The following is a 24,422-nucleotide window of genomic DNA, read 5'->3' as shown; positions in this document are numbered from 1 at the left end:
ATGTATTCTTGAAAAGATGGTGCAAGATCTTTATATCATAATGTGTCTAAATAATTATATGCCTAATGAAACAACGTGAAGTTAAAAAAAAATGCAAACAACAAAGAAAAACTTTAAGTAAAGCCATGGACAAATTTAAAGCCTTCCTTAGCCTTAGAAAAGTACTCAGCGAACATTTGAGTATAGTAGTCCTGCCTAATTTTCCTGTCATTCATGGACTGTAAAGTCCCCATAAAAGTGATTTCCTTGTTCCTACTGTCTACTTCACGCTTTATTCTCAGATATATCTTCAGAACAGCTAACCCCATATACTGGTAGAGTGCATTAGGTATTCACCTGCCACTCAGAGCGCAGGCTGACAGAGACTGAGACGGGATCTCTCCATGGGAATTTCACAAGCCTTCGGGGCTGAGCATGTTGAAGGGCTGTGCTGTATCTGCAGAGTTAAATTCCTGAAGCAAGTGGCAATCACTCAACCCGGCCTTCAGTACATGAAGAAACCAGAAACATGCTTGATAGGTGGTAGGAACAGGATGCTGCTTTGTTAACTTCAAAAACCTTTGCTGTCCTATTTTCTGACCACCCTTTAGCACTGCTGCTCTTGATTTGGCGCAGCTTTAACTTTGAGATAGAGGACGGTGCAGAAATGCATGTAAGGAACAGGGGAAGGGGGAAGGCGAGAAAGAGATCATATATGTTCGATACAGGAGGAAAGTGGCATCTGAAAGATCTGTGTCTGTGGACCAGATCTCCTGGCTTGCTGCCAGTGAATAAACTGTTCACATTTATTGAGTATGAGAAGCAATTAAGTGAATGGTTTTTAACTTTTTATGAATAAAACTGTGTCGTTCTCTAGGCAGAAATAATCTTGCAGTACGCTGCAGTGCAGTGGGATGGTTGCTGAAAAAAGGGTCACTTAGAATTTCTCAAAAAGACATGTGTCTGGGATTGCAGTTGATGTAGTCTGTATTAGGATAGTGTAAAATGTGATTTTACTGGTTGTATGCTTTTTCTATCTGCTAGATTCTAGACTAAACACTGTGCCATCACTAGAGACAATCATCATCTCTGCTCTGGAAGGAGAAATAAATATATGTGTGCAGTTATACATACATACACATATAGAGAGAGAGATTCTCTACACCAAGCCTTTATATTGTGTCCTTTTAAAAATCCATATAAAATACAAATACAGAATAAAAACTAGTAACTAACTATAAAATAGTGAGGAACATATTTCCCATCTCATGCTGCAGGGCATAAGCTAATCTGCTGCTGAGATCAGGCAGGAACCCCCCTTCAACTCTGTTTTGTTTTTCATTACACAACTGGCTGTTTGCATTATGGTCTTTATTAGAACTTGATTGTTTAATGACAAAGATACAGAGTTATGCTAAAATAAATAGAAAGGTCTGTAGTGGAAAAACAGAAAACAGACTCTATGAAAAATAAAGTAAAAGTCAAGAACTGCTACATTCTTCTGTGTTCACCCCAATCCCTCCAAAGCTCATGGATGTTCTCCTCACTCACACATGCATTTTCTTTATTAACCCCCATCCCCCAGACAAACCCACAAGTGTATTTTACAGGACCTGGTGTTCTTCCTTTTGCCTCCTTCATTTTATAAGGAGGTGTTTCAATCAGCAATTTCAGTCAGGGAAGTTGTGTACTAGACTGCTCTACCTTAGAAGAAAGACCAGGCAAGTCTGTGTGATTAAACCACTCTGAAGTGCAGGGAATATTGTCTGCCATGACACAAAGGATTCCAGTTCTGTTGGACAAATGTTCTCATCTGCTGCAACTCATCTATCATGTAGCTTTTGTAAATGTGTCATAATAGAACAGTAACCTCAGCAGTCCGCAGAGGTGATTTGTGTGCAATTGGTCGGACAAGTGGTTGCCACAGTTTGGAACAATTAAGTTTATTTTTGTTTTTTGGAGGGGGTTGATTTTTTTAAAAAAGCCAACAAACAAGCAACACAGAACACCAAGTGTAACAATTTTATATGGTATTTCATCCAAGCCACTCTCTACTCCACATAACAAATCTAAATAAAATTGCCATAAACAAAAGAGCAGAGAAATCTGAGGTATTCTGGGCTCAAAGGCACCCTACGGATTGTTTATGGCACCTTTTGCTGAAGGGCAAACTGTGATTGATGCTAGGTCCTGACTGGGAGAACTTGGGCTATAATATTGGAATTTCACTGATGGAGAAGAAAGTAATGTCTATGCTGCTGTAGAAGGTGCAATAGATTTCACGTAGACTCCAGTTTCTGCTATTTATGTTTTCTTTCGGTGGAGTTGTCCTGAGGCGAGCCACTTCAGGGCTCACCTTAGGTCTCGATAACAGCAAAAATTACCACTAGAGCTGTCTTGTCCTGCTTGGCTGTGCCCATGTGGAAAGTCCTCACCCTCTGACACCTCGGAGGCACTGGCTGATGGCAGCAGCTCAACTTCCCAATCAGTCTTTAGGTTCTTCTCGCTGTCCTTTTTGTAGGATCCTATTGCTCCTTCTCACCGATTCACAGTTTTTTGTGGCAAATTATGACTTGAGTTTAACCTGCCCCTGTAGCTTCACCTCCTTCTTGGACTTCCTACACTTTTGCAATTTCTTATGCTAGTCTGTACTCCTGTATATATAACACTCTATCTCAGGGTAGCAGCGTGTAAGTAGTGTAAAATTTGTTAGGTCCTAGTTCTTCAGTGGAAACTTCTCTAAGAGTCTGATACAGAAGGCTTTTGGGATCAGGTTAAGCAGGCCTAGAGATATCAGAAGGAAGAGTCGCAATCTCTATTGAAAGTCAGGCATTGTTTGGGGTCAGCATCTTAGGTGAGCAGACTGGTGTTTTGTGGGCTTGATATAATACTGATGGATCTGAGCCTGAAAAGTTGTTGGGGTTTTTTGGGTTTTGTTTTTTTGGAGGATTTTTTTGTGGTAGTGCTAGGATGCAGAATGAATACACTGAAGGTTCCCCCCTGCTTTAATTTTACCTTTAGAAGTAAGAAAAGATGGTAACCATGGTTTTACAATGATGCCTGAGATACCTCCTGTGGATGCTACATTTCTGCCAAGCTCAGTTTTAAACTACTAAAAATATCATAATATATGGTATTGAGGGACTTATTGATGAGCAATTGATGCCTCAGAGCATCTGCGCTTAGTAAAATCAACAGTACAAAATGCATATTATATATCTTAGAGTCGGGTTGTCACTCACAAATGACGTGAAGTTTAATGCATTATTCAGAAGTACAAGAAGAGGCAGTCCAAAGCAGCTGTGGAGTCTCTGTTATTTGATTTTATGGTTTTTATATTACGTTGTTTTACAGAGAGCAGAAGCTAAGTGTGTGACTTAAAGGTGCAGTTTGGAATTGTGTGATAGGGTAAGCACCAGCGCTAAAGATGTTGGATCTGAGTACAAATTCAGTTCAGACTTCAGAAACTGGAAGATATTTTGATCTGGAAGCTACAAAAACCCATCTGGGAATGAGTTCTGGGTGTGGGATTGGAGCTTTTTTTTCTCTTTTTCCACTTTGTAGTGCAAAGAAGCACATACCACAAAATCAAATGAAACTGGCATTAATTTGGTAGTCTCATAGTCCTATTGATTCAGAAAGCTGCAAACAGATATGGAGGCTCAGAGGCTGCATTTGGGATTAATGAAGTTTGAGGGCTAGAGTGTACGAAAGATGTAATGAGAGCACTCATTCAGTAAAGGAACTCTTCTTAACATCTTAGCATGGAATTCTGATGCAAGAATCTCAGTTCAAGAGAATTAGTCTTCATCATTTTGTTGGTGGTTTCGTTGATTACTCATCTTTACGCGCTTCTTTCCAAAGTCTTGGCCGCTGACACAAACATTCTCCTGCAGAATCTAAAGCAAAACAACATTTGCATCCCTATGTATTTCTTCTAGTAGGAGACGAAAAAGTAGTCCTGGTCATTTCTCATTGATAACTTTAAATATTATGTCAGGCCTAAATCAATCTGGTGAGAGAACAGTGGCTATTCCTCAAGATTCACTCTGGATATTTAATTAGCTAGAGCTTATACATGAAATTTATTTTTGTTTTTGCCTTTTTCAACATTTGTTAGATACTCATATTGATATGACTAGTGCAGCGAGGTGTACGTCTAGTTAAATTGAACTCTCTATTGATGAAAACTTATCTCTTGCTCATGGCTGTGTTATATGAATAATATATGTCACAACATTACCTTTTCAGAGCTGTGGTGTTCTTTACATTAGGAATTTGGGTTTTTTGGTGCTAACTAATTACTAGGAGTTGATGATGTGTGAAATGTAGGAAAAACGGCATCAGTTGTACATGTTTGTGTGTATGCACAAATACATATGTATATTATACATCCATAATTTTATTTTGAAATAAAGCAATTTGCTTTATTTGTTCTCAAGCATTTTCAGCTGTTACTGTGAAAGGCGAACTGACAAGTGTTTCTTCAAGTATCTCTTTTTATTGGCCATTTTTGTTCATTATCATTCAGCTGGTGACAACAACATTTATTATTTGTATATTAGTGACTGGAAATTGTTAAGTGGTGGAAGAGCAGTCAAACAAAGCTAGCTGATATTAACTTTATGCATGCCTGGTGGATGATACCCAACTCACAGCACTCTGTGCATTCCCCAAATACTCTCTGATTAAATACCATTTACAGAGCTAATCCAGTCTAGCACAGTCTTTTAAGCAGTTTTAAAATTTGCTCTGGAAATATTATTGAACCCCAAGTATTTTCAAATATATTTTCAGGAGAAAAAAAAAGTCTGTATTGCAGTAAATCTATCATCACAGCTACCAATTCCTTGAGCTTAATTATGACACTACTAAATGTGAAAATCTATTCAGCGCTAGGAACACTTTTCACATTACATTCACGCTAAAGATTGGCTGTTAAGAGCTCATTACTGGTAGTTTTCTAAAGAGCGGTTTATTAAACACTGTTACCTAATAAGCATCTTTGGTGGTGCAAATTGCTGAAAACAGTAATGAGTCTGATTAGACTTCATTTCAATTACGACAGCTTGTCTAGTAAAAAAAAAAAAATTCTCCTTGATGCTTTGGAATCTGGCTACAAGGCATTACATGGTTTAAAAGGAAAATGCCACCTCTGTGGTTCCTTTCCACAGTTCAGTAATGAATAGAAAGCTGTCCAAGTAGCCGTCCAATTTAGCACATTGGAAAACTAGATGGGCAGCGTTGGAAGCACAATCCTGTTTGCTTAAAAATTCTACAAAGGCTTTTCAGTTAATATATCTAAATAGGGTCATATTTAGGTTTCCTCTGCTTCCCTTGTGTAAGAATATAAAGCCATAAGAAGAGAGAAAATTAAAATTATTCACTCCTACCTGCTTTGCAGAGGCTATGCATTCCTCTGATTAGTGTAATGCACCTTTCCATTGTTATCTATAAATCTTTTACAGATCCCTAAGATCTGTAAATCTTTCACTTGCAATCACAAAACTCTCACAGCTTTCACAGTACCTCATAATTCAACCTGTTGGTTTTTTTTAACATCTAAAAAATTTTTCCAAAGTAAAAACAAATCTTAATGCATTTGTACTACTGGTATCAAATACTTCAGTGAATATTTGTTAGTTTATGAATTTAATTTTTGATGCTAAGTGTGTTTAAATGTATTAATGTTAAGCTTTCTTTTAAGTCATTCCTATATGTTACTTACAAATTCTGGATGAAAAAAGAAGTGTTAACAGAAAAAAGAACTTAGGCTGATAGTTGCTGATATTTAGTATAATCGTAATGTTTCTGTTGATAGTGTATAGCATTTTTAATACTAAATTCATGTGGCTGCACTTTCATAACATTGTTTAACACAAAATTTGATGGAGAGTTTTGTAACTAAATCCTTGTAATAAATTATGACTGGAGAAATGACAAAAGAGGGACACACACAGGAGATGTGGTGCTGCTGAACGGGGAGTGTTAGACTGGGGTCTCAAAGCATGGCTGAAATCCGACTTCTGTCCAGCCAGTTTACAGCAAATTTTAGGAAGGTTCACATTCAATAAAGTTTGAAAGCCACCTTATTAGGCATAGGAAATAAAACAGAAACTGAGCTAGTGCAGCAAATACTAGAAGTCTCTGTCTAGATTTTAAGGGAATATTTTCTGTGATGAGTTTTTATTAAACATGTGACACAAAACCCAAATGCTGGTGAAGAAAATATCATTTTTGTAATTAACTGCTGCATAATTGTTGCCTAAAAAGAAAATCATGAAGTGAACAGTGGGGCGCATTTATCTCCTCCACAATAAATTGTAAACTTCAGTGGTTCTTGTGAGCTCAAACCAGAGAAATGACAGGAGAACCAATCCCATGAATCTCGCGGTCTAGGCGTCTCATAGTGACACCAAAACCCCTTTTTGGCTCTTTTTGTGACATTACCTTTCTACCTTCTCTTTGAAATTCTTACAGTTAGCTGTGACATATCGTATATTTTGTGAGAGACAGGACTTTCATCAGTGCGCATCATCAAACATCAAGTAAAATAGTGCATTTTTTTGTTTTTAAAACATCATACAAATACAAGTGCTATTATTCAGCTATACAAATGTGTGCCTGTAGTGCACTTTGAGATGCTAATCGGTGGAACTTGACTTCTGTACCCTGAAGCAAATTTTAAAACTATTTCATCATTGGGTGACTACATATGCAATAGCACTATGGACAAAATTACAGGAAAAATAACACAGTTTATTGTTATTTAAGCCATCAGCAATGCTCAGCTAGTTATTGATATGATCATCGCATGGTTTAGATTTTCGTTGTCTCTTGAAGGCTGTCCACAGAAAAGGCTGAATTTGTGTGACAGCTGCAAAGGAAAGTGACATTTTATCAGCTGGGCTTTATCATTTCTTTATGTTTTTAAAGCCAGCGCGTTATTCTCATCTGCCCCTTGAAATGCCTGTGCACCCTCTCAATGACACACTGTGTGTTTCAGGACATGGCTCAACTTTTCCTGTTGCAGGATGAACTTTGCTCTTTGTGAGAAAGGAGAATCAACATATAACATGTGGAGTTAGGGTTTTTTCCTTCCCACTCCAAGAATATGGCAAAAATATTAGCATGCACAGAGTTAAATTTCTCAGTGAAGACATTCTCTCTCTGGTGCAAGTGTGTGTGTAAAATATATAAACCTATATGCATATATATAGAGAGAGATTTCTATATTTATCTACAGAAAATTCCCTGTTCCTCCTCCCCCCGTCCCCTGGATAATTTGTCAAGCTAACTGCACACTCTATAGTTCCTTTCAAATGCTCAGGAAACAATACTGTAAGTCCCAAGCCAAGAGCTTGCAAAAAATAGGCTATATTCCATTTTTCAGTAGTTAATTCAGATACATTTTATTGAATGAGCAAGAAAAAATCTTTGGAATTTGTGGAATACAATAATTGAAAGGTTTAAATGGGGAAAAGATTTAGCTCAGCTTAGTGTTTCTAGGATGTCAGTTCTTTGGCTATGCTTCTGCTTTTAATCTTGTTTCTCTGCTTTGGGGGGGGGGGGGGGGGGCAGGAAGGAAAGGAAGGGTCAGCTGCTCGTGCAGCCAAGCCCGGGAAGCAGCTGTGCAGGAGCTCTGTTTTCCCTACGAGCGTGATTAGTACAGTTCTGATGACTTAGCTTAGGTGTTCCCTACCTTGGGGAGGAAATCTCGGGTTCCCTGTGATAACATCATCCCTTCTTACAACGTCATCTCTCATGCTGAAATATAGATGTTGTTGTTTGGTTGGGCTTTTTTAATGGAGACCAAATACGTATACGGGTTGATAATACAGTCTTTTTACATGGGATATTCTCTTTGGAACAGCAGTGTATGCTGGTGCTAGCCGCTCTGGTGCTGACGGTAGAGGACTGTGTGTGGTGTGTGTGTCTGGTACAACGGGGGAAAGGGGGAGAGTGGATGAGCTCTGCTAAGAGCTCCCTGCTCTTAATCCTGGGCCATGTCAGGAGCATTCTAAAGCAGTTTATCTTCATATGTCGCCTTGTATATAAGAAACAACACTAAACCCACCAAAACCCATTTCATATGTAGCTTTTTCCACAGCCTTCAGATCAAAGTTATTTTCTTCAGGCTGGACTAAATTATACGCAGGTCCCAGGAGTGAAGGACACTGAATTAATGCATTATGTCACCCAGTCCTGGCTATAGAATATTTTTATCGAAGTGTGAGATGCAACATCTCTTTACTATTTCATTAAAAATTAATGTGCAGATTGCCAAAAAGCAAAATGCATAAATAACATAAACAAATTTTGCAAAAGCTTTGTGGAGTCATCTTAGGAAGGATTTTTTTTCTTGAGTATCAGATTACTTCTATATATACATTTAATCAGTATTTGTTCTCATTTAGCTAATTAGCAGAGGTACTCTAATCTCAGTAAAGCAACGGCTCATACCTTTCCTGTGTTGGTAGGTTTTCGAATAAGCAGTTTAAAAGGAAAGCAGTATTCCTGGTTACAGGCTAGAGCATTGCGTTATTGGCCCATATAAATTTGCTTTTCACTCTTGTTAGCTGAATGTAATGGGTCAAACCTGACTACAGTTACTTGAAACTTACTGAAATTGATCTTTACCTTCATATTTGTAAGGTGAATTAGGCTGCTTAGACAAATCTCTGGAATTAACCTTCTCTTACTATACATAAAGCTATGAAATACATACATTATATTTTTTTTTAAGTATGATGACTGAGAAATATATAAAAATATAATGTAGTGGAATTTATACAGAGTGCTGCTGCTGTTAATTGGAGGGAAATATATTTTAAATAACTCCTGCTATGTAATTTGGCTTTGTGCTTTAGAGCAAGATTATTTTCTAACATTTTGGAACAGCATGATATAAAAAACAATTCAACATCACTTAAATCTCTATTTATTGTGCACCCACTTCCTTCAAATAAAGTATGTCGCTTCGTGGCAGTTTTAACCCTATTTATCCTCATGCACAAGTGCTCACCTGTTATTTACTCACATAAGAGAAGGTCGATACTGCAGAACAAGGGGAGTGCTCTGTTGTGACATAAAACATACATATTCATTAGCTCTGCTGTCCCTATGGACAAGTGTGGTATGTGCTGATGATCTTCATCTGGCAAAAGGAAGTGAGCTTAAGAAGGAAATTGTCTTAATGGATTTAAGATATATGAACAAAAGGTTTCAAAAATGCTTTATTTACTGTGAGGAACCAAAGCTTTAACTCTAACTGTGAATAGAAAAAATTCCTGTAAAAGGAAACAATTTACTGAATCATGATTAGCAACAGAAGTGAAAAAAATAATAGAATCCAGTACTTGAAAATGACAGTTCTCAGATATAAATTTTTTTTCCTGGAAGAGTTTAGGTCAGGATCTGGATGTTCCATATGAGGCTCCTAGTGCTGAAAATTCCTTCCTTTTGCCTCTCACTTACTTGCTAAAAAACAAGTTCAGGGCTCTGTGTTTCACCTGCTGCAGTTGATTACGTGAGAAACACGATAAAGCAGTGAGTGTATTTTATCTGCTCTGCTTTTAAGGATTTGTCTTATGCTCTTTCAAGGTAAATCTACCTCAAACTCCAATTCTGGAAGGGGAACCAAGGAAAAGGCTACTTCTGCTATTTTGTTGCTTAAAAAGAGAGTATACATTTTGCTGCACTTCTAAAAGCTTCAGCTGGTTTTATTTGAGACTTGAAGGAAGTGCTTCAGAGGGAACACAATCACGCTCCAGGTTTAAAGTATTCTGCATTTGCAAATATGCATAAATACTTGTGCCAAGTGGCCAAACTCCGTATTAATTTGTGACTATATTTTACCATGTGAATATTTTAATTCTCAGAATCACTACGGTTACTCTGCAGTAATTATATTGATTCTTATGTTTATATAGGCATAAATTGCAGATTATGTGGTATATTAAATCTTTTAAAAATACATCATAGCTATAAGTGTGTGCTCAGTGGGCTATAAAAAGTGATTTTTTTTTTGAAGTTATGCTCACTTTTGTTTACAGTTACTGTTCTTCTGAGTATTCTCTCAGAAATTATTATGATCTTATTCATTTGGCATTGACAAAATATGCTAGGTCCTTTAAAGTCATGGTACTGTTTGGAGGTACTTGACAGAAACAGCTTAAAAATGTAAAGCCTGAGAAGAGGAAGCATCATAATATGTTAAAAGAAAACTCCTTGCAATTATTGTCTTCATTAGTGTGTGTGCTTGTCAGTTTAGAAAAGTGTTATGAGCAAATCAGTACAGTGAGTATAGATAAAGTAAAATATTTTAAAGATAAACTACAATTTAAACAACAATTAATCACAAATATGATGAATTCTCTGTATAGAAGGGTTCTGACACATGCATGTATAAATGGTTTTACTTATGGTACGCAGTAATAGTGCATCAACTTGATTGCACTGCAGGGATGGAGCATTGAACTGGGAACGGTTTTGTGCTTAAGGAATGCTGCCGCAGAGAAACCGACACCTCCGAGGTGGGCAGCAGCCGGGGAGGTGCGGTGGAGTGCCCAAGGAATAGCTCCAGTCCCCACCATCCGTGTCCATCGGCTGCTGCTTGGTCAGCCTACGAATCCAGCCAGCTGCTGCTGGCAAAATTCGATAGTGTCATCTCTGGACCTAGTTCCCCTTTGCTTGCTTGACTATTATTTCTCCTTATTTCTGTTTCATAAGGCCTTTGAAGCTGATGGATCTGCTAAAGGCCATTTAGCCAGAAATGTCTTTGTGATTATCAAAGGCACTGCTTTATGTAAATGGCAGGGAGGGGGCTTGGAGGGAGAGAACTCATTTGCTGTAAATGTATTGCAATTTGCTGTTGTGAGGTGTGAAAGTGTGATTTAAAAGGAATAATCGTTTGACAGTATTTAAATTAGATAATTGGGATGTATTAGTTTGAGATTCCATGTCTGGAATTTCATTTTTAAGCAGTCCAGACTCTCCTAAAATATGTTGCGTTTTTCTTACTGCTTTTATCTTTAAGTGCTGTTGACATATATGTGATCCTCAATATTACTTGTGAGTTAAGTGTTTTGTTTTAAAGATTGAAATGTTTTCACTGTCCCTGCTAGATGGGAATAATATTGTAAACACTCTGCCAACAGCTTGCTCCTACTGATGCACGTGGCATGCATAGGCTATGTATGATAAGAGGAAAAACAGACCTTTACCAGGAAAATACAGAGAGCACTTTCCAGCCCTGCTTTCATGAGTTTGTGGCTGCCACTTACTGAAAAAAGCTTCCAAAGTTTGGCCCATACGGCTGGGCAGCTCAGTTGGAGGCTCTTCCTCCCACCGAATCCTTTAACGTCAAAGGAGTTCCTCGTGGACTGGAGCAGAGGTCTTCATTGAGTAATTAGAAAATAAATGTGGGAATAATTTTCTTTCCTTTTTTTTTTCCTGCAAAACATAATTAGATCAATCCACTTTTCAAAATCCCTCCTGTTTCCAATTAAGAGAGATTAGTTGCACTACCTTCAAACAGCTGAAATTATGCTTATTAATAAAAAATGGAGTGTAAAAGAAATGTTTTTATCTTGAATTAATTTTTATTATTATGGGACCTATGACAGTATACAGTCTTACAAAATATTATCAGATTTAGTACAAACCCAGGGAGTTGTGTGTCCTACATCTCAAACAGCAGTTACGGCGTTGACTCATTTATTCAGCTCTGTCCCATGCTTAAGAAGGATTTTAAAATGTGGATTTAGGGCCTGATCCTCAAGGTACTAATACTTTCTGCTCTCTCTGAAGTATGAGGTTTGAGAAGTCCTGGCAGCTTCCCAGTGAAGTGCCTGTTTAAGTTGATAGCTGTTTTGGCAAAGCTGATCTTTGCATGTCCACAAGAAGCAATCCCTTGGCTAAAATCATTATGGTCTGTTGTGTAAATACTCAGTGTCCTGAATAATTCGTGACAGGGCTGAGAGCAGCAGTTCAGTGGGCAGGGACAGCTTTCAGAGTCTTTGCCTAAACGTGTAAGCAATGCAATGTGATGAAGTTCATGTCCACCTGCAAGTCTAGAGGGAAGAGGCTTGATGGTACTCAGAGCCATGATTTTGGAGTCACTTACTACCTTGCAATAGTGTGTTCCTATGACTCTGTTATGGACAGTTCTCAGAAGTATCTCATTTGTTCACCTCAGTACAGTCTTCCCCCTTTCAACAGCGTGTTAAGCAGTTACTCAGATCATATTTAACCACATGCCTAAAGTTAAGAACCTCCTTGAGCTACTGATGTTTACAAATGAACCTGCAGACCTGTGCTAGAGAGGACCTAAGGCGCTGTGGGCATGAGCAGGGCAGGAACAAAGAGACACCACAGGAGAAGAAATATTTTCTTTTGCCTCAGATATGTTGAAGGAACGGTTGGAGGCCCCTGATCCAAACCGAAACGTTGGTAGCTGGTTGGGAAGGTTGGTGTTCTGCGCTATTTCTAGTTCGTCATGCACAGTAGCTCCGTGTCGTTTATATTTTGTTCCCCAGCATCTTTGGAAGTGCAATGCAACCTCTGCCGGTATCTTCAGAAAACTACAGCTGCATATGATTTAATTTTAGCTTGATTATTTTATTAGAGGTGTGAATAGATGAGAGGATTACGAACATCCTGGTGTCCTTTGTCTAAAGCAGATCGTTGCTAACCAAGTTGTTTAGTTGGAAGGTGATTGTCATTGTTTGGACTTGTCTGTGGGACACCACAAATCCTTTGTTGTGCTTTCACCCCGTGTGATCCTAGCTAGTATTTCTGGACATCTCCATGCCTGTTTTCAACAGAAACCCTTCTATTTAAATTGAAAGGAAAGGCTAGCTGTTTATTTTTATCCCCTGTAACAGATACAATCCTGTCAGGGGCTGAGCAGTTTGACCCAATACTGAGGGCACCAGTGGAGAGGGCTCTTTGTGTGCACAAACTCACCCAAGCTCCCAGCAGGATCGGGCCTCACTGGACAGCCAGAATGTGTAGAACATTGCTTATTCCTTGTTGAGTTCAGATTACAATGTTATTTTTTTCCTAGCTCTGGTATTAATTATTTCTTTTTTGTTTGTTTGTTTTGTTTATTTTAATTCATAAATCTGAATATGTAGGTGGATTTCTGCCATATGGAATTATTGTATGTGAAACTGATGAAGTATTATATATTAGATTTTACATTTTCAGGCTAAGTGCGCAAAATTAGAAGAACAAAAATATGGTCAAACACTTGGTTCAAAGTAATTGAATAATTAAATTGTTGACTTTAAATGTAATTCAGATAGATCCAACTGGAAGAATTATGGAGAAGGGATGTATAGCAGGGCTGTCAGGACAAGGGAAAATAGATACTGGTAAAAAAGCCTACACTGCCTCTCCTATATAATGTATTAAATTTATCTTAAAAGCAATTCTCTGATAAGTACATACGTGTACTTAAAGAACAGAATCCTTTGCTTTTGCCTTTTACAGCCCATACCAGCACAGTTTACACAGTTCAAAAATGTCGATAGCTCAGAGAATTCTGAAGTTAGCAAAGATTTTTTTGAAAAATACATTCAGCCTTGCATTGCTTCTGGATTTTCAGTTAGTTATTAAGCAAATACACTATCTGCAGGACCATGGTTTATGTCAGAGTTTAAATTACATTAAAAAAAAATACAACCTCTAAATATGCCCTTATTTACCTGATTTTAGATGTTTATATCAGCATTTGGATTCCTAGCAAAAGAAATTCAGGAAGGTGTATCAGCTCAAGCAAAAAGCAACTAATAAAATACAATTTAAAACACGGAGAGGAAGTGGCTGCAAACATTAAGCAATTGGGGGGAGGGGAAGTGTTTGCATAATTAAAAGAAACTAAAACTTCTTTTTTTTTACCTCCCAAATCAGACATTTGACTTTTGTCAAACTTTTTTTGCGCTATTGACAGAGTCAAACCTAGCAAAACTTTGCTGCTTTTTCAATTAATATCAAACTGAGGAAATGGCTCTTTGTGCCCCCCAGTCCAGGCCATTCCAGTGGACTCCATGTAAATACAGATTTCTTCACTGCATACTAATGCAAAAAATATGCTTATGGTTAACTATTAACCTATGCTTCCAAACAACACTAATGATTGCAATGTGCTGGAATAAATGCTCATGTTTCATGGGATGAGAACAGTCCTGTTCTCTTAAGCTTATCTAATCAAAGCCTAATCCTGCCTTTACAGCCTTTGTTAAATGCATTGGTATTTAATATGCATCAATAAATAAACTTTCAATTATTGTGCAGTGAGCATATCCAAAGATAGCATGACAATGTGAAACTACTGGTCTATCTAGCAATTATTCCAAATAAAGAATGCTGATGATGTGATTTCCCCCCTCCTCTTATAATGGATAATTCCAATTTTCTGACATTCTTTTGCCGCCTCATAATAAGGAAAATAAATTAATCAAGACAAATAAAATTCAAATAATTGAATTTTTACACCATCTAAATACATCTCCCCACTGTGAATAGAAATAGAATTATTTTATTTTAAAAGCCCATGATCCACTCTAAATAAAAAGACCAAGTGATTAAATTTTTAAAGTATTTATGAAAGGTATTTTGAAAAGCTGGCTAAGTCTGTAGTGTATGATATATGTTGTTGTGTTCTGATGTAGTGCATTCATTTCTCTCTTTAAATTGAATAGTCTTCCTTTTACAAGCCATTAAAGACAACGGGCCAAAAGCATATTCATAACTACAGTACAAGTAGCAGCCCAGCCAGATTCTCTGCTCCATCCCTGCCTATTTTACCATCTTTTTCAAAAGTTTCTGCTGCTTTGGTGCATTCTTTGTACAGAGTCTTTCCCATGGCATCTGTTTGTCAGTAACTAGTGAAGCATCAACCTACTCAAGTTCTTCTGCATCTCTGTAACAGAAGCTTTCACTGTTTTGGTAACCCGATAAGCCCAATATCGCAGAACACGGATAGGCTTTGTTTGTCTGTTTTGTTTGGCTTTTTTTTTTTTTTTTTTTTAGTGGGGTAATGAATTTATTTGTCTGTTAGGCCGTTCTACACTACAGCAACATTAATATTCTTCCCTTTTAAAAAAGGCTTGAAGTAAATCCCATGACACTAGAAGAATTTTAGATACTGATTACTTGCAATTGGCTCTTGGTGATTTGCTCTTCAGATTTCTGGCTGAATTTAACAAAGTATGATTTCTGAAAAGTTTCTGATAGTTTCTCATTAAAATTGCATTTTTTTCATATGAGCATGATTTCTATAATTTCACCCAATTTCATGATACATTTACCCCCTCTGAAAGGCACTGGTTGAAACATCAGAAACAATTAGCAAAAAAGATTATATTAACGCTAAATGAAAGAAATAAATCTGCCAAAAACTCAGTCTCCAAGCTGCATTTGTCAAAAGCACTTCTCTGAATTAACTTTTATAGCATAACTGTATAATTGTTAACAGACATTTTTCTCAAGTTGTCAAAGTGTTTGAAAAATGAGAAAGAAAGAGAACGCTCAGGGAAAAAAAAAATCCACAAGTAATCAATGGCATGCTTACATGGACTGAGATTTGCAGTACTTGTACTAATAAAATATAAGGCTCAGTTAGAGGTACTTTGCAGTTTTCAGGCTAAATTTAAATGATTTGGTGATTTGCAAATACGTGAATCCAAAAATAAAAATGAAGAACCCAAATGCAAATGAGTGCAACTGCAATGAAATATAATTGCAAATGAATCTGTTGCTTTATTCATTTATTGTGTAATTACTGCAATCCTTCCCACCTTGTTTTCAGTATTTCGTAATCATTAAGTCGGAAGCATGACAGCAGTGCCAGCCCTGGCATGATTCTCTTTGACTAAAACCTTGTAAATTAACACAATTAGCACAGCATCATCCTGCTAATTAACTTCCAGTGTCTGGTGCAGTGGTTTTGCAAACAAGGAAGAGGGAGTCAGAAGGGAATAAACATGCCATTCTGTTACCAAACTGTGTGCTGTGTTAGGCTTAGCTCAGCGAGGCTAAGCTGGCCATGTCAGATGCCAGAGTCAGGCAATGAAGAGCTAAAGGGGTTGGGGAGAAAAACAGGAGGGGGTAGAAGCTGTCAAAATAGACTGCAGTAATTCAGAGGGGAGCTAGTGCCACAGATGCTTCATTTCGACTAGGCCTCCTCCTTATCAGGGAATCTGTGCCAGAGGGCACAAGGCTGTTTGCAAAACTCACTTTTGGTAATACGAGAGAGATTAAGGAGCTCTATTTGATACAGCTGTACAAAAATCAGCAACGTGTCTACCATGCATAGGTATGACTTGGAGGGGGTTATCTTAATGCTTGTAAATTGCTCTTACTATGTGCAGTGGATTATGGGGAGGGGGAAAATTCACATTACGTTATTCGCAAGAATAATTGCTTTAAAATGACATTTGCATTTTTTTTCTTTTATTGATAGGGTTTGTTTTTTTTTTACAGCCAGCTGTGGAAGCTACAGAACTTTTAGGGACTTGACTTCATTTCTTTATCCTTTCCTTCATCCTTTTTTTTTTTTTTTCCTTTTTGTTTCTTGGTTTTGTGGGTTTTTTTTTAAACCCTCTTTCTTTGTACCCTGGAGGCTGTGAGGCGGCGTGGGGGGAAGCAAGCAAGGAGACCGACAGACAAGTCATGCTTGGTTTTTTTTCCAGAGCTTCAACAACAGAACTGAGAGGCAGAAAGGAGCCAGTTGTAATTCATACCGAGTTGTAGGCTTTGTGTGATGAAAGCGACGGAGCGCTGCCTGGGAGATTGCTTTGCTGCACTCCACGAAGCAGATTTGAAACTGTCGTGGACCACTTTAGATGAGAGTTGGATTATGGAATGACCTGCTATGTCTGTGTCATATTGTTCTGCGCAGGGTGCATTATACTGTGCTAACTAGGTGTTCAGTACCAAATAAGAGAGGTATCCTAGATGTGATCTGTCAGCTGTGTCTCATATTTTTGTATTGGTTAAAATATAAAACTGAAACAGTGATGAGAGAGGACAGAGCAGTTGGATGCCTTGTATGTTAACAGTAAATCTGCACTCAGAGTATTTAAAATGTACTGATTCTTATTTAATTAATTCAAGAAATCTGGCATCACCTACATTTTTTTTGAACTGACAAATAACCCCCCACTGAATCGGAAAAAAATACGTCTCCATGTATATGTGCCTACAATAAACCAAGCGGTTTATACCGCTCCATAAGGGCATTGCATTTGCTTTCCTTAAGGATTTGCAGTGTTAAGTACAGCATTTCAGAGAGCTGAAGAAGTTCATAGATAGTACGTCTGAGAACTCATTTAAAAGCATCCGAGAAAGGCCGAGCTCGCAGTTAACTTTGTTTTTTCCTGCCGCCCTAGGCTTGAAGATGCAGTGGACGCCGGAGCATGCCCAGTGGCCAGAACAGCACTTTGATATCACTTCGACCACCCGGTCCCCTGCCCACAAGGTGGAAGCCTACCGGGGCCACCTGCAGCGCACCTACCAGTACGCCTGGGCCAACGACGACATCTCAGCTCTGACCGCCTCCAACCTTCTGAAAAAGTACGCAGAAAAATACTCTGGCATTTTGGAAGGCCCGGCCGAGCGGCCCATTCTCAGCAATTACTCTGAAGCTCCCTCGGGGCTGGTGAATGGCCGGAAGAATGAAAGCGAGCCCTGGCAGCCGTCGCTGAACTCGGAGAGCGTGTATCCCATGAACTGTGTCCCAGACGTTATCACCGCCAGCAAAGCTGGGGTAAGTACAGCCCTCCCTCCCGCAGACGTCTCGGCCAGCATCGGGAGCTCTCCTGGGGTGGCCAGTAACCTGGCGGAACCCAGTTACTCCAGCAGCACCTGCGGAAGTCACACCGTTCCCAGCCTTCATTCAGGGCTCCCGTCTCAGGAATATGCCGCAGGATACAATGGCTCGTACTTGCATACCAGTTACAGTGGCCAGCCAGCACCTGCACTTCCATCCCCTCATCCGTCCCCCTTACACAGCTCGGGACTTCTACAGCCCCCGCCCCCGCCGCCGCCACCAGCCCTCGTGCCCGGCTACAACGGCACCTCCAACCTCTCCAGTTACAGCTACCCTTCCGCCGGTTATCCTCCTCAAACTGCTGTTGGCCCTGGGTACAGCCCGGGAGGTGCCCCGCCACCCTCGGCGTACCTGCCATCAGGAATCCCTGCTCCGACCCCTCTGCCCCCGACCACCGTCCCCAGCTACTCGTACCAGGGCCATGGTCTGACGCCCATCGCGCCGTCTGCCCTGACAAACAGTTCAGCCAGCTCTCTCAAAAGGAAAGCTTTCTACATGGCAGGGCAAGGAGAAATGGACTCCAGTTATGGAAATTACAGCTATGGCCAACAGAGATCTACACAGAGTCCCATGTATCGAATGCCTGACAACAGCATTTCAAATGCAAACAGGGGGAATGGTTTTGACAGAAGTGCTGAAACATCATCCTTAGCATTTAAGCCAACAAAGCAGCTAATGTCCTCTGAACAGCAAAGGAAATTCAGCAGCCAGTCCAGTAGGGCTCTAACACCCCCATCCTATAGTACTGCTAAAAACTCGCTGGGTTCGAGATCGAGTGACTCGTTTGGGAAGTATACCTCCCCAGTAATGAATGAGCACGGGGACGAGCACAGGCAGCTCCTCCCTCACCCAATGCAAGGCCCGGGACTTCGTGCAGCTACCTCATCCAACCACTCTGTGGACGAGCAACTGAAGAATACTGACACACACCTCATTGACCTTGTTACCAATGAGATTATCAACCAAGGACCTCCCGTGGATTGGAGCGACATCGCTGGCCTAGATCTAGTGAAGGCCGTCATTAAGGAGGAGGTTTTATGGCCAGTATTGAGGTCAGATGCATTCAATGGACTGACTGCTCTACCTCGGAGCATCCTTTTATTTGGACCTCGGGGAACAGGCAAAACGTTAATGGGCAGATGTATAGCTAGTCAGCTGGGGGCCACGTTTTTCAAAATCACTGGCTCTGGCCTTGTCACAAAGTGGTTAGGGGAAGGGGAGAAAATTGTCCATGCCTCCTTCCTCGTGGCAAGGTGTCGCCAACCCTCGGTGATTTTTGTTAGTGACATTGATATGCTCCTTTCTTCTCAAGTGAGTGAAGAACACAGTCCAGTAAGTCGGATGAGAACCGAGTTCCTTATGCAGCTGGACACTGTACTGACTTCTGCTGAGGACCAAATAGTAGTAATTTGCGCCACAAGTAAACCGGAAGAAATTGATGAATCTCTTCGAAGGTACTTCATGAAACGGCTTTTAATCCCACTTCCTGACAGCACAGCGAGGCACCAGATAATAGTACAACTGCTCTCACAGCACAATTACTGTCTCAATGACAAGGAGGTTGCACTGCTTGTCCAGCGCACAGAAGGCTTTTCTGGACTAGATGTGGCTCACTTGTGTCAGGAAGCCGTGGTGGGCCCACTCCACGCCATGCCAGCCACAGACCTTTCAGCCATTATGCCCAGCCAGTTGAGGCCAGTTACATATCAAGACTTTGAAAATGCTTTCTGCAAGATACAGCCTAGCATATCTCAAAAAGAGCTTGATACATATGTTGAATGGAACAAAATGTTTGGTTGCAGTCAGTGATACTACTTAAAAAAAAAATGTAATGAATGTTGGCACACACAGAACCTGCTACATAGGGTAGAGAACCCTTTTCAGTAGTGTTAAAATTGCGAAGGGTACTGGGAAGACTACAATTTACCTTGCCTCTAAAGAGCCAGGGTAGACTTGAAGGAAAAGTGCATCAAACAAGAGCTGCTGATCTGAGAAAGCCACACATGACAGAAAGCGCATGTTGATGCTCAGTTCTGTTCAAGCTAGACAATACTCACCGAGGAGCAAGGTGCAAGTGGGTTGATTTCAGAAGGACATGAACCCTGTGTGTTGATTCCATTCTGCTGTTCTTGAGATTTAGTTGCTGTCAAGTGCCTGAAGTGGTGCTTTATTTTTTGTTTGCCTCACAATTACATTGGTGGCATGTGCTAATATAAAGAGCTTTAACTTCAAACATTATTGGACTAAAGAGATGAACGGTTGTGTTGCGACAGAGAACCAGATTTTTGCTATTCTAAGAGCAACAGTATTCCTCAATCCTGTCTGTTCTGCAGTGTTAAACTAAGAACAGGTAAAACAGGGTAATGGTAATCTGGACCTTAATTTCTGCAGTTCATTTCTTTTAATGTTCTGTCTGCAAAAACTCAGGAAAGTGATTGTGATTTGTACAGTACCTCAAAGGAATGTGTTGAAAGCACTATGTACTGCTGAGAGTTATAGGCTAGGCTTCAATGTTACTTTATATTAAATATGTATGTTTACCTCAACAATTGGAAAATGGCAAGGAAAATTACTTTGAATGTATCCAGGAAAAAACTAAAATGGGATATGACTGAAGCTTTACAGTTTTTAAAAATAGAAACAGAAGGATTTCCCAGTGTTCAGAAATGGTTCTTTCGCCAATTTGTCAGATCAAACCAGAGCAGAACGATTTTTCTCGTTGGTAAACTGTAAGAGCTTTCAGCATATTGCTTCTTGATAATTACGTGATACAGTCTTTAGAAGGTGCATAGATGAAAAAAGAGCCACTTAATCGGTTTATGTTAGCATCCGAAACAGTCAAATATAAGATTTGGTAGGATTCCGAGAGACAAATTACCTTAAGCTGTGATTGCTGGCCTTTGCTGCGCGGCTCTAGTCGTAGTTTTGAGGTTATTTTGGTGAAGCTGTAGGGAGTGGGATCAGTGTAGGTCGCTGGCAGAGCTATGGGTTGCAGAGCTGTTTATAGCAATGCAGTGGACTGTGACCAAACAAACAGTACAAATAACAAAGCAAAACTGAACCCTCAAAGTACGTTTATTTCCTTTCCCAAACCGTAAAGTTGAGTTTTTGTTGTGTACGTACAGCTCCATTGTCCTTAATGCAAGCTTCATTTAGCATCCATTTGAAATCTTCCAGGCTGGAGCGTGCCCACCATTATTTCTACCTCAGTTTTGTTACATTTCTCTTGGAAAGCAAAGTAAGAAATAGGGCAAAAAAACAACACCAACACAGAAGTCAGATTACATTAGGAATGCGAATCTGCTAAACAAGTTTCAGAGAGCTGCTGTTTTTTCCCCTGAAGTCAAGTTTTTCTCTGTGTTAGTGCTCTTTACCCCCCTTTTTTCTCCCCCAAACAAACATGCTCTAGTGTCTTCCTCCTGGAAAGACTAGCTGGCATGTGTGGCATTTTGCTCAGTTCTCCCTCACCCTCCCCCCCCTTTCCTTTTATCCTTTACTGCTTTCCGTGCAACTCTTTTGGTGACAGCTGACTGATGTTGGGTAACGTCTCTGAGCAGGAGCAGCGCGCGTTGCAGCTGCCCAACGCCTCTGCCATCACATGAGCAAAACAGCCTTGCTTTTTTGAATGTATTTTTTTTGTTTGTTTACTTTAAAGAGACAGTAACAAAACTGTTGCAAAGCACTGGCATTTAATGTTCCTGTTAAGTAATGTACATTCAAAACCATGAAATAAATGCACTGAAAAGCCCCAAGAAGAGAGATACCAATCTGTTACTAGATCATGTTTGTCTTCTCAAAAATTGTACAGACCTTGTTCATTTTGTTAAATCAATGGAGACATAGAGCATTCAGAAAGCTAACGAGGGATTTTGTGATATTGCTGGAAATTTATGACTCTTTATTATTACTTTCCTTTTATTTTTCTTTTAAGATATATATATATATTTAGATAGAAAGTGCTAAAAACAGAGCAAATAAACCAAAATCTAATTTAAGATGGATTCCTGGCAAACATTTTGTCTATCTAAAACTTTATGTTTTAAGCATAAAAGTACCATTTTAAAAACAGTGCCTTTCATTCAGGATATAGAAAGTAAGACTTAAGTACATCACCTGCTTTTCTTTTTGTTGTTTTTTTTTTTCTTTTTTTCCGTTTTCCTTTCAACAGCAATTACAGTCTGTGGTCCTTGCTATGACCCAGTCTTTCTGCTTCCCCAAACCTCCACAGGCTTCACCCCGGTCATTCCACCATCCTCATATCTGGGATATCCTGATGTCCCCGCTAGCTCTAGGTTCATACTGATGACGCTGGCAAGTACGCTATTGCAGATCGCTGACCCAATTTCTGTCTTAGACATTGCCTTTCATATCTGCCATTGAGCTGTGCTCATTTGAAAGGCTCAGCCAAGTTTTGATAAACCAACTCTTGTTAACTGTTTCTCCTAACCATACTCTTTAACAGATTTTTTCGCAGCTGGTAAAATGAAAGCTACCCACTAGTGTGGGGTTTTTTCCTCTTTTTATCCAGTAGCAAAACCAAAAGCAAACCAAATTGTAGATGGTCCTTTTGGCTTCCAGCTTTAAACCATTCTCTTTAAAATGTCGCTCTGGGAAATGGATTATTCAAATGTTAACCAAAGTGAGAAGCATGCAGAAACTGAGATGGTGTGAAAATGCAGGTCCCACACACGGGCACACACATGCTCATGCTTGTTCTTTCCAGGGTTTGATTCAGCTTTGGGGCATCAGAAGCGGAAAACTGCCCCCCTATCACAGCAGCTGCAAGGAGAGGAAGACAGAGCTAGACTGTTACCCAAATCTTTCCGTACCAGCCACTGTCCTTGGCATCGCTCTGGTAGCGTGCCTGCTGAGTTCGGTGAGAGATTGGCCAGGTAGCATTAACAGGAGGCACCTCAGCCCTTCTCCAAGTGGTTTCTGGCCACTCCTTTGATGGAATTTCCCCAGTATGGTGGGACTGAGCTGGCTGAATCCCCTGCCATGTCCTGGCCTTCTTACTGCTTTCCTCCCTTCTCCCAGATTCAGCCCCTGTTTTCTCCCCAGTGAGAAGATTTTGGCATGCCTTCACCCCTTTGGTCCTTCCCCCCTCCCAGCAGCCTTCTTGTCAAGCAGTGTCCAGGAAGGGCTGAAGCACTATCCTGAACTTGAATGGATCCCAAAGGTTAGGATTGTTTTTGAGAAGAGAGACAAAATATGTTCTAATGGTGACCTTAGGACGAAATATTTGCTGGTCTTTGACATTTCCATGGTAGAAAGCCATTTGCTGTCTTTTCCGACTGGGCAAAGCTGGGGACTGCTGCCACAGAAATGCCCAAGTGGTTGGCAGGGGCTGCCTGGCCACTAGCACAGCCCTGGCTTTTAAGGAACCAGAAATGGTTAAAGCGCATCTGCTGTGTCAGCCTATCACTGCAGATGCTTTATGTTGTATTTTCATGCGTGGATCCCATTCTACATCAGCTTATTTTCTTCCTTGTACCTTCAGTAACAATTCATACGGCAACAAAAATAAAATAAATTGGAGGAATATTTCTGCAAGCTGAAGGATCAATATCAATTCAAGGAGGAGTTCATAATGACCTTATGTGAGACAGAAATGGAAATACTCTATACTTCTGGCGTGTTTCTCTCCAAAATGTTTAGAACGTTAGTGACAATACAGAAAAGTTTGCTGACTGTGCTGATCAATGGAATGTGAAGGCAGTTCACTTTAAGGCTATTTACTTTCACATGGATTATTTATCTGTTAGTTTGTATTCTACTCAAATGCAGATAGATGGGCAAAATGTTTTCTTGAGCGTTACAAATCTACCAAGGGGAAATCAACCATCTGACTAAAATACATAGGCCAAACACCACCTGGGTGTCTTTACCAGCTATTCGGAGGCTGTGCTCTGTAAAACGGTACAAGGTCATATTTGGGTGGTTTTTCACAGGATGTTTCTTTAGGGGATCACCTAGCCGAAAAGATCCAAATTAATTCCTGGATCAAGATGTTAATATATTGAAAGCAAATTTGGGGATCTGACCAGGGTTTTCACTGTCTGCAAATATGTGCAACTTCAGGTAAAGGGCTGCTGTTCTAACCCCCCTGCATTGTTCTCTGAAGCTCCGTCCGTCACGAGGGAGAGTGCATTACTGAGATCTGAAGGATACGCTTTGTCATGAAACAAGGCCACCAAAAGTTGTAGGGCCTCCTACCCTTTCACTTATACCAGTCTGAAGGAGGTATAACCTTGTTGACTTGAAGGAATTACTCCTGGTTTCTGCCCTTGTTAGAAAAGTCATCCCTCCAATGTATAATAGTCTTGTCTGTTGGTTTTCATCATCAGCTCTGAAAGCTAACCGTGTCCTCACAGCACTAACTCCTTTCCATCTTGTATGTGTGCATGTGTGTATATAATATTTATATGTGCATACACACCATGTCCAAACAATAGCTTTGTCTCTTTACTTAAAAAAAAAAGAGAAGTCATTTAATCATCTGCAGATTTATATGAAGCACATTAGTAAACATGGAGATACTAGTATTTCAGAATTCAAAAAAAGCCCAGCTGTGCTGGTGACTAACCAATACATGAACTGAAGC

At 39.8% G+C, this 24,422-nt stretch overlaps 1 protein-coding gene across 2 annotated transcripts in view; it reads left to right on the top strand.

The window, feature by feature from the left end:
• Window positions 1-24,422, top strand: part of FIGN (fidgetin, microtubule severing factor) — a 104,673-nt gene that overhangs the window by 77,673 nt on the left and 2,578 nt on the right. For both annotated transcript variants that reach the window (XM_075430348.1, XM_075430347.1), the window contains one exon: window positions 17,379-24,422. This exon is cut by the window's right edge and continues 2,578 nt beyond it. In XM_075430348.1, coding sequence (XP_075286463.1) covers window positions 17,387-19,627 — 2,241 coding nt within the window. In that variant the 5' untranslated portion in view covers window positions 17,379-17,386 and the 3' untranslated portion in view covers window positions 19,628-24,422. The remainder of the gene's footprint in view (window positions 1-17,378) is intronic.

Source organism: Opisthocomus hoazin, chromosome 9 (assembly GCF_030867145.1).
Source record: "Opisthocomus hoazin isolate bOpiHoa1 chromosome 9, bOpiHoa1.hap1, whole genome shotgun sequence".
Classification (NCBI taxonomy): domain Eukaryota; kingdom Metazoa; phylum Chordata; class Aves; order Opisthocomiformes; family Opisthocomidae; genus Opisthocomus; species Opisthocomus hoazin.
The sequence above is the reverse complement of the archived record's forward strand: the minus strand, read 5'-3'. Positions and strand labels throughout refer to the sequence as shown.